General features: G+C 39.2%; 1 protein-coding gene across 1 annotated transcript in view; it reads right to left on the bottom strand.

Moving 5' to 3' along the window:
• MTA1 (metastasis associated 1) overlaps positions 1-11,483 on the bottom strand; it is a gene marked incomplete at its 5' end in the record, with an annotated part of 64,906 nt that overhangs the window by 25,818 nt on the left and 27,605 nt on the right. The window contains one exon of the mRNA XM_008949606.1: positions 6,183-6,241. Coding sequence (XP_008947854.1) covers positions 6,183-6,241 — 59 coding nt within the window. The remainder of the gene's footprint in view (positions 1-6,182; positions 6,242-11,483) is intronic.

The following is an 11,483-nucleotide window of genomic DNA, read 5'->3' as shown; positions in this document are numbered from 1 at the left end:
TTACGCAGCAGGAAGAAAAAAAAACAACAACATGAAAGCTACTGGCAGAAGCTGAGAATGGAAGGGCAAACAAAATCTTGGCATAGAGAGCAGTATGGAATAGTACAAAATCTCTGCAGAGGAAGAGGTGTCTGAGGGGGAAAACAAGACATCAAAAAATTCCTTGGCATGGGAGAGAACAAGAAGGACAGAATTGATATTGCAGGGACAGGACTTTTGGGGGATGAAAGAAGAAGTTGTAAAAAAGTTTCAGAAAAGAATAATACACCAGGAGCTTACAAAACATGCAGACTCCAAGGTGGTGTAAAGAGTTCAGCTTACAGAAGCAACAAAAACACAGGCAGGCTTTGGTGCTAACTTGTGCCAGTTACATTTCACACCTGTTCTCTGACTTGAAGACTTAAGAGTGGGCATATTCCTTTCATTTCCTACTAATAAACCCATCACTTGGAATCCACTTATTCAAGCAAAAATATCTTAAAATGGGCTTGATAAAACAGTTTCCTGAAAATGCGTTTTCTTACATATCAGTTGCACGCTGACACAGCAGTGACACCAACTTCAGTGACCCAGAATATTTATTACTTATCACTCTGGCTAGCACTGCAGAAACAGCATTATGGGAATATGGCCAAATTAATTTCTTTCTAATGGGGCAGCAATATTAGGTTTCATGTTCTCAGCAATGACCCCTGAAGGCAAAGGAGTTCCAAGTAACAGAGTTCTGAAGACAACTGGCCTTTGCAGCTCCAGAACAAACCCAAACACTACGGGAAAGCTTACACTGCCCTGGAAGCCAGAAGGTCGTCCTTCTCATTTGAAAACGTCTGATTAGATATCAAGATACAGAGCTTGGTAAAGACCCATTTCTATAGAGACAAAATAGATTCTGCTGTGAATGATCTACAAGGGTCACACACACATTGCATAAGAACCTAGGAGAGTATTTTCCCCAGTCCAAGAAAAAGTTCGGATAGCATTCTGATGGTCCTCTTTGCTGAAAAGTTCTTGCAGAAAAAGGCCTTTCTGCAGAAATCTTAGGAGGCTGAGCAGCACAGAAATACTGTAAATAGTTTGTTCCTTCAGTACACTGAGCAGCCCATACATGATCCAAAGGAAGCAAAGAAGTAGGGGGAAAAAAAAGCATTTAGACTAACAAGGCTGTTTAGGTTTTCTTCTCCTTTTACCTATTAATTTACCTGGCTCTCACAAGGATTAAAGTGTTTTAGGGGTGCTTATCAAAATGACACAAAGTTCTGACACCACAGATGGCAGGAGATCTGCAGACACATTAATAAAGGGAAAGTTGAAAGAAGGTACATTAAAGCCACCCAGCATTTTGCTCTGGGGTGTCACTATAGTAACCTGCTGCAAAAGAACTTTTGCCAATGATTCACTAGCAAACCCTGTGTGCAAACATTACCAAGATGCTGTAAAACAAACAGTCGTCACAGATGCACACTGTAACAAGCACTACTGCCCAACAGACAGAGCAAAAGACTGAAGAAAACTAAGCCCCCATTCCAGGTCTCACAACTCAACATCAGGCATGTTGCTTCCCTTCTGTACATTGGTTTATCCTCTGAAAAAAAGGCTGTAAAGGACTCTGAAATGCATCAGTAAAGCACAGAAAAAGGTCTGGGATTTTTTTGACCAGCATGCCAGGAAGCCCTGATGTGTCTGGTTGAAAACAGCTGAGAACGGTGTGTGCACCCACTGTCCTTCCTACAGCCCTTCTCAGACTTGTACTTCAAACACAAATGAAAGGGATGCAGGGGTGAGAGCACACCACCAAATCATACCAATCACAAAAGTGTCATGCTGTAGTTGTGGCAACACCTTCACTTCAGGATTTCAGAACATTACAATTAATATAGCTGCAACAAGCACCAGAAAATGTGCTGCTCCAAAGCTAAGGTCAACTTTTATAGGGGCAGTAACAACAAAATTTAGGCAGCTAATGTCTTCATCATACAAGATGCAAAAAACTCTTAATTGTTGATGATATGTTAAAATTATTTGATATCACCAAAGCCTACCACAGCTATTAACAAGAGACTTAGATGAATAACTGGATGAATCATTAGGCAATTAATGAAACTGAAGTGAAAGATCCAAAGAAAGTAGTGAGAACACTGATGGTGTGGTAAACTCACATTTTCTATTCTTACATCAAGAATAGAAACTTTTTAAATGGGTTTCAGCTGTGCTGGAACAGTCAGTCCCTAGAACTGGAAACACAAAATGCAGATTTCTGGGCTGCATTCTACAGGACATCACTCTTAACTAAAGACCAAGGGGATAAACCACATGCAGAACGGCAGCACTGGAAACCAGCCCGCATGGACTGAAGCCCCTGTCCAAAAATCCCAATGTGAAAATAATCCTGAGCCACACAGAACACTGAAATCCCTCCACTACATGGCTAGCTAGCATCTGACCCACAGCACAGTGATAAAATTTTAGTTGTCAACAACAATTAAGAAATAAAGCCTCATAAATAAGAACAATTTTAAATCCTTTGTAAGGAACACTCATGCCACCTACCTCTAGGTGTCTAATGCAGGCATCTGGATCCCTTATCCAGACAACAGAGATGAGCTCTCATCACAACTCTCCAGGCTACTGGAAATACTTCTAAGTCTAATGTCTACTAAACAAGGGTTCTTCTGAAAATGAGCAGCTTTCCAACAAAATGTTGAAGATGGCCATTTTAACTAGCACAGTTACAGGAGAGAGAACAGCATTATCCCTTTTCCATGCTGCAGTGGATCTCTGCACCATTAAACAGAGAAGGAAAAATGTCTTGTTCCTCAGGCAGATGACAACCAAGAGACAGATAAAGGAACTATCTTCATCCTGTTAAGCAGTTGCCACTTGTAGTCATCTAAAGCTTTGACCTATTCCTCCAATTTCCCTATTAGCTTAAAAAAGGAGACAGGGTGGGAGAATATTTCCATATTTTGCAAGTGTTTGTAAGGGAGCATTTGCAGCTTTCAAAGTGCTTTGAGATTCTTAGATACAATACTGTAAGTAGAATGTATTAATTTACATTTACAGATGCAAATTTAAAATTTACATTTTACATCAATACATTTTGGAGACTGGGGATTGTATGGAGCACTTCATTCTTCCCTTTCTGATATCACTGAGATCGAAGTGAAACAGAAAACTCACAGAAAATGGTATGTCTCAGCCTTCATGATTTGCAGATGTCCTAATCCCAAAATGCACCAGCTACACAACCACATCATCATCAGAAAGAGCAAGGAACGAGTACGTACTCGTTGCATACGATGCCCGTAAGCTCAGTAAAAGCAGCAGCTGACTTCAGCAACAGCCTGAAGAGTACACTTGGGTACACATGGAAAGGAGAAAGAGACCAAGACTACATCTGCAACAAGAAGGGTCTCTGAGCCCCACATTCACCCCAGTGGGTGGCAGGATGAAGTGTGTAAGGACATGGAATCTCTGTGCACTCGGGCTTCTGCTGCTGCTTCATCTAACACCACTTCCATTGACAGAGAAGATGCTCCAGAAAACTAAAAAAAAATTTTTTTTCACCATTTCCCAAATGCAGAATTCAACTGATTTGACATTTTTTCCTTTCATCAGGAAAGCATTTTAGTTCTTTTGCAGCCTAAGGATGAAGTACAAAGCCATGCATACAAATACTGGACTCAGTCACATCAACTACAGATGGCTGTCCCAAACTCAGGCTTCTTCTTGGAAGGAGCACAGAAATGTTCTTAGACTATCTAAGATGTTGGTTTAGGACTTGAAAATTCAATTACCTGTATGACTCTCCAGGTTTCATTTACCCATATCATAAATTTGGGGCACAGTCCCAAGTTAAAAAGTATGAACGCTAAAGCTTCATATAGAGGCTGTTTTTTTTTTTTTTACTCTATAACACGTATGCTGAAGATCTCTTCTATTGTTTTTCTTATTATTTTCCTCCTTTCTTCATAGATTCTTCTATTAACATCAAAGGAACAAACAAGAGTCCTATCCATGAAAAACAGCTAGAGACACATACCCAAAAAAATTATTTTAAGTCCAATATCCTTCTGGGTTTCTCTTTGCAAACAGTTTTATACCAGTTATTGTTAGAATGGGTTTCACTCAGTTGATACACTTCTGTGTAGGTCTTGTGACAGCCTACATCAAGTAATTTATTTTTCAAGATGACAAGTGGATTATTATGGTTCAAGCCTTGAAACAGGAATGAGCTCAGTAACACGATAAGGACAAATCAATAACATTGATATTTAGAACCCTACACTATGTATTTCTATTACAAGCCAAGAATATAATCTTCTAAGTCACAAGAGAACATAGATGCAATATATTCCCTGTGTGCCAGACCCTGCACTGAAAATCGAATAGACGTAATAAAAAAATCTTAGAAGTACTTAATTGTTGCTGAATTTGGAGCTATTATTAGCAAAAAAAAAAAAAAAGGCACTAGAAGCATTCCTGTGGGATTAAATAAATCATGTATGTAATTACTACTTTACTTGATGTACACAAAAGGACATTAAAGGAGGAGGAGGAGAATGTGACACCCATTTTATCAATTAAACAATATGTAAGTTATGGTATAATACTCTCAAAAATCAAACATAACTGAAAAAATCAAAGCCAAAGATAAAAATAGCAACCAGACAGGTAGAGACAGAAGTCTTTTCCTGAAGTAGAGGTAACTTGCTGATTTCGTTATATTCTCTAGATAGCAACCAGAATTATCTTGCTGAAATACAGTGTTGAGGGACAATACAGCACTCCAGACAGCCATTATCAAATGAGCACCATAACCTTTCAAATACAAAACCCTACATACATACATTATAATCCATAAGCGAAAGTAAGACTACCACACTCTCATCTCCAATATCCTTTCATATCCACAGTCTACATTAAATTGCCTTTTGCTTTACAGGCTTATCACGTTGTGAATTAATGTTTTATTTGATGTCCAGTGTTCCCCTACAGAGTAACACCATCAACAAAAAGCAATTCTGCTGAAAAAAAATTGCGTGACATGAAATCTATTTCACTTTTCTCTGAATATTATATCTCATTTTTAGTAAATTCACCAGAGAGATATCAACATACTCCAGAAGCAAAAAAGAAAGCAGGGATCCTGTATTTTCACAAGAAATAAGGGATTGTCTTGCAAGCTAAACAGAGAAAACTTAGTTTTGTCTTAAGTAACAGAACACATGGTAGAAGTTCATAAGTATTTGATTCCTTATAGCATAAAAGAGTAAAGGAGTTATTTGCGATAATACACATAGGAATGTATCTGGGAGTGAAAGCTGAAAAGACAGAGGAGATTTAAAGTTCAAAACTGTAACAACTGTTGATGGGGTCATACAGGAGGAATGCAATAGAAGAAATGCATTTTACAAAGATTCTAAAAAATTAATATGTCATTACATATTCATTTTAATATATTTCTATCAATTTTTATACATACAAATTACATTAGGAAGCAACCACGAATTGGTGATTCACTGGTGACAAAAATTAAGAAAAACAGATACACTATTGAGCAGTTAATTAGTTGCCCTTATGTTCACGACCATGCAGACCTGCTAGCAAGCCCCCAACTCCCAGTCTGTATAAAAATAAAACCCCCAAACTAGAAGTAACAGTGGCTTCAGGATGGGAACACTCTACAGGATTGAAGGAAATGAGCAACATGACAGCACAGCATCCTAACCAGGAAAGCCCCAGAGGGAATGTCCTCAGCTGCCTATGGAAGAAATACCCTGTGTTCCAGAAGTGGAGGGTCAGTGTGTGGGAACAGCTTTGTCTTTTACACACTCAGCAGCAGCAGCAGGGTAAGCACACCAGGAGGAGCGTTGCTTTGTTCTAGCCAGCTCTGAACAAGTAAAGCTACCGTGTTTTCTTCCACAGGGCTCCCAGTTGCTCATTAGCATCAGGGTGGTTAGCATTAGCTCAGCTAAAATACACATGAATCCAAGCCTATTCAAGCATCAGCAGAAGGTTCGTTATATTGGTAACCGAATTTAATACTTCTCTGACATGTTTGTTCAACTATGTCTCTCATCATGTAACTAAAGCAAATAGATAATACTGGCAGGCCATGGAAACTGCTACACCAGACCTTCTACAATGAAACACAAAAGCAAACAACACAGAAAGATACTTACTAGTTGGGTATATACACTTGCTTTAGCTTGCTTTCTGCTTCTGCTGCTTTCAATCGTTTCTATAAAAGAAGATAAAAAATTTAAAAGTTAGAATAAAAACAACATAAGGACTATTTCACCTAGGAGTCAAGTAATATACCTGTAAAAACCTTAGCACCTATTAACAAACAATTAAGTTTACCCTTCACTGAGCAGCTACCACAAAACCCTTTTCCAACAGGAAAATATCCACTGAAAACAATTGTTGGCATCAAATGACTATGCACACAGCTTTTCAAAAGAGTCAAAGAGATGACAATCTACTGTTTATAAGGACAAACTTTTCATTCCCACTCACATCAATACGAATTCATGCATTGTTCCTCCTACAATCACTTTTTTCCCTGCAGAGGACAATCTGACATATCAGTCTGTTTGTTCTCCATGATAACATTCACCAATTTGACAGTAACAGGTAGAGAAACACACCCTCTCCATCATGTGTCCTCAACAGCTGAACCAATTCAAAGTGTTCACTAAGCAGGTTCATTGAGCAGCCCTGACCCTAAACTTTGACATGAGGGGAAGACTTTTTTGTTGATACTCCTCACTTTCAAAGACAGTGACACAGATCTTTATAACTTAACAAGGCCAAGAGCACAACTCAAAACCGATGCAGAATTACCCATCAGATTTTTTTTAATTATGGTTTGTCATCGCTCCTGACTAAACACCAGCCATGGGCAACCTGTACATTTGTACTGTCTAAAGGTGAGAAGCTCTAGGTACACACACACTATGCATTTATGCCACTTTGAGACCAAAAAGAAATAAAACCCAGGCAGATTTGCAAATGTCAGGGGACAGGCAGCAAAGAACTTCAAGGCAGTAAAGAAGGGAGAAGCCAAGTAGACCAAACAAGCATTCCCTAATGAAAAACACCACTGCCAGAAGATATTGAGGAACATAAGAGATGCATGTAAGGGAAAACACATACAAGAACTAGACTTCCAGAGGATTCAGGGATTCATGTTTGGACATATACAACATCTGCCTCTTTACATGGCCCTACTTCCATCAAATCCTCCACTAACTTCTGTCCACATTTCTGGAGTAAGCTGATTAGAGGATCTTTTCAATGGGATGTCTGAAGTAAACAGTCCCAGAATAGCACTGCTCCTTCCTTTTCTTTAGCTACAGTGGTGAACTTGCTGATAGTCCATAAGAACATGGCAGAGGTAGGCAACTGGCATGAGATTTACTAACTGGCCAAGGATTCCTTTTGTAACTCAAACCTTCACACCATTTAAAAAGTAAAAGAGGCATTCTGAGGTTCATATTTTCCCTTTACTACATAAGCTACATTAATTTAGGGTGAACTAAATTCTGGAGGCCTCTAGCCCAACCTCCTGCTCAGAGCCAGGCCCATGCTCTTCAGCATCCATGCTGGTTAACAGCAGTCTGCATAACGCCAGAGCAATGTTTTCCAGACAAACCAGCAACATGCTGATATTCCAGACAAACAGATGAGCTTAACATTTTCTATGCAGCAGCCTCAGGGAACAGTCTAAGAAAATTACTGTAAAGGTAAAATCAGTATTTTAATAGAAACAAGAAGCAGCAGAAAATGTAATAAAAATTGAAACATGTATCACTGAGGAACTGGCCAAACATAAAAATCCTTTTTACAGGGACATGACAGGCATACATAGAAACAACAAAATAAAAGTCTCCCATAAGCATAAGGCTTGCTTTGATCAGAGGAACAGTCTTATGCAGTAGATATCCATCTGACAGTTCCTCACCAAACGCCTCTAGACTCCTAAAGAATTCCTCTCTTCCCTTTTCCTGCAAGTAAGTCAACACATCCTAGAAATCAAAGAATGAAGTTGTCAGACAAGAGAACAAGGACTGAGAAAACAGAACTTCTGAAAGTTATCCTGAGATTACAGGTACACCTTAAGATAGCTGCATCCAAAAGCTGATTTCTTTCTGCTGGTCTAGGCAAATTTCCCAGACTGCTTCTTTTAAATCTTGTCTAGGACAAGGACAGCTGCCTGAAACCTATCCTCAAGAAAACCAAAATGAAGACTTCGAGGAGACAAACCTTATCAATCCTACAGGGTTGCAGGAATAAATAATACACGCTTTACTGGCAATCTGGATGGAACTAAAGCAGTTCTCCCCCTGAATACAAACCAGAATTCAAAGCTGAACATTTACAAACCACCCCAAGTCTTTCTATATAAGAAACCAAAGCATCCAATGATGGGCATCAAAAAGTGCTGTGATAACAGTTCTCCAAACAGCATCAGATATCCTCCTCTACCTGCCAGAGACATTACAGGAAAAAAAATCATCCTTCAACAAAATGCACAGTAAGGTACCTTTCTGCTCACAAACTGGAGGATGTTCTACTCACAGCCTGGACTGAAAACCAGCAATTCTTTCCCCAGGCACAGACTACCACAGGAAGTTGTGTCAGCAGATGAACGGCCAACAGAGCTCATACTCTCCCCAGGGATTACAGGTATAACACAAAATGCTGTTAAACAGCTTAATATACTGCTTGATGAACCTTGTACAAGAATCTTATTTCCTTGAGACCTAAGCAGGAAATTTAGGGAACTTCCATTGGTAGAGAACTCTTTTTTTTCCCCCTCTCTAGTTCTCTACATTGTGGGAGAAAAAAGCTGCAGTTTTCTTGACAAAAGCTCCCAAAGGGACTATCCAGAATCATTGTGTTATGACAGTTCTAAAAATCTATGAATGCAAAAGCTTCATGCAAGCACAAAGCATTACCAGCATCTGAAATATTCAACTATCCACAATGTAAAGTCATTTGCCTTGGAGACATGGTTAATTTAGGGTATTAAGTAGCATTCTAGTAAATTAGTGGAGAATGTTAACCTCACACCACAGATTTTCTTTGTGATTGATGACCACAGTGCGAGCTCTGAGCTAGCAACTGCCATAAGTCACCTGGAGCAAACACCTCCTCTCCTGGAGTTGCCTGGGGACCAGTGCAGAGAATGAGATACAGTATACACACCTTCATTACAAACTAGCATACCAGGAAAATCGAAGGTCTTCAGAAGGTATCACAACGTACCTCCTGATAAGGACAAGAATGGATAAGAAGTTTTGTGCTGAGTACCTATGGCTGTGGGCAATCAATAGACTAGATATGATGATTTTCCTATTTTGTGACAGTGACTGATACCAGAAGGTACAAAAGATAGGTGCCTGAAACGCAGTCATGCACAATTTTCAGAATAATCCCTTCACAGAGAAAGTGCTTTGCTAGGTCCTTTGCCAGTTATTATTTGATTTGTGTCTGAAGTATATTTACGCTATAAATTCTTAATGTTGTCTGATGTAGTTACGAATGTCCTCAAAACAACACCCCTGATCATGCCCAACTTTTTCTGGTAGTTTCACCTAAATGAAATCTTTTGTCTTTGAGTTATTTCTATGCACACATCTTAGGTATGTCCTCTGATTTACCTCATCATATTTTCCCTATCTAGAAAGAGGAGATATCACCAACTTGTCTATCTCACAGGGACCAAGGGACTAAAATACCAAGCACTGGTACAGCACAAGTTGGTGCAAACATCTGTCCTTTATATGTCCTCTCCCTATATTTGACATTTTTCATTTTACCCACTGACCTTAAAAGAGTTTTATAATGTCATGCATCAGATAAAATGTTTGTGGTCATTTTCTAAAGAGTGGATGAGGAAATAACAGAAGAAATCCAGGAACACAGGGGATATTTCAATGTCCACAACACAAGAGTTGGGTTGGTAGACAGCAAAGGAGTGCCTCAAACATCCTCAAATATTAAGCCGTTATTATTTGACGATAGGGAAGATAAATTGCACTTTCTGGATTTAGAGGAGAACTTTGACATTGTATATTCTTTTTCAAAACTCTGAACATACAAGTGCTGCTGGGAGGATGAGAAGATGGTGCAGAAGGTAATTAGTCTATGATGCACTTAGGAGAAGTGTTTCCAGCTGCCTGTGCTCCAGCAACACAGCACTGATCTGTGGTACCTACAGTCTCTCGTCACTCGCTTGCCAAAACTGCCAAAGTTCTATGTTACTGTAGGCTTAACAGGAGGTGTTTAGGGATAAAACGTCCTACGTATGTGGAAAAACATTTCTTTGATCTTATTTCTACTTTGCTAGCACACCAGTGCTTTATGAAGGCTAGTACATTAAGATGTCACTCACAGCTCTTGGCTAGGTACAAAGGCGGCTTGCTTCCCTTAATAAAGATGTTTTCTACCCACATCAATATTTACCCAGATCTCCCTCCTTTAAGCTCCTTACTCTCACGCACTCAAATATAAGGGCACTTCCACTTTCTCTGGTATCTTCTCAACCTTATGCACACCTTAGAACTGATTTTCTCTGTATATTCCTCCTACAATTTTCTAACAGCACTCCCACATTAGAAAAAGAAGAGTAGAAATTCATAATATTTGATCTTCCTCTTGAATTTGCATGTTCCTCAAGCACAAATAAAATGCAAAAAGTAAATTAAGACCTTCAAACTCTGACGGCATGACTAATTCCAACAGTCATCTGCCATTACCACATCCCAAGCTCTTCTCAACTGCAACTCAACAGCTAGAAAGTGTTTTGTTTTATAGTTTTCGGGACTTCCCCTCATGATATGCAAAAGAGCAGAAGCATTTAAAGATTAAAAAAAAAAAACAAAAACAAAAACAACAAACTACCCCGGAATTCACAGCTAAGTAAGAACACAATCTTTATGTGGAATGAAAATGTAGGCATACCCAAACATTACATCAGCTTTTAAATGAAGAGTTTTCAAATCACTGGGGAAAGCCACCAAACAGCACTAGCTCCGTGGATGCCATTTCAAAGCTTTCTGAGTCAGAAATATATACTCTTGTGAATTGACACAGGAAATCCATCTCAATAAAAGGATGCATTCAAAGGAGACATGGGATACTGAATTGGGAATTCATCTCCCTGGTTTTCTTCAGGACAACTCTGAAAGGATGTCTTTGACAGGATAACTCTTGGGATCACTTTGGACAGACATTCAGGAGCCTGCATCAGACCACAACTTCTGCGTTGACATTGCAGTAGAATTACTCCTTCCAGCAGTTCTGCTCTTAGAGGGTCAGTCCTTCTCTTGAAATGACTGAACACCTAATTACATCTGCAACCTTCAAAAGGATGCTATAGCTGAAGCCAAACAAGAATTCCTGGATAAGAGATCCAAATGCATGCTACAAGTCAAGCCAATTTACACACATCCCAGTCACAGAGTATCCTACAC

This window comes from Merops nubicus, unplaced genomic scaffold, assembly GCF_000691845.1.
Source record: "Merops nubicus isolate BGI_N331 unplaced genomic scaffold, ASM69184v1 scaffold26061, whole genome shotgun sequence".
Taxonomy (NCBI): Eukaryota; Metazoa; Chordata; class Aves; order Coraciiformes; family Meropidae; genus Merops; species Merops nubicus.
Note: the sequence above shows the minus strand (reverse complement) of the source record. Positions and strands in the feature narration are given on the sequence as shown.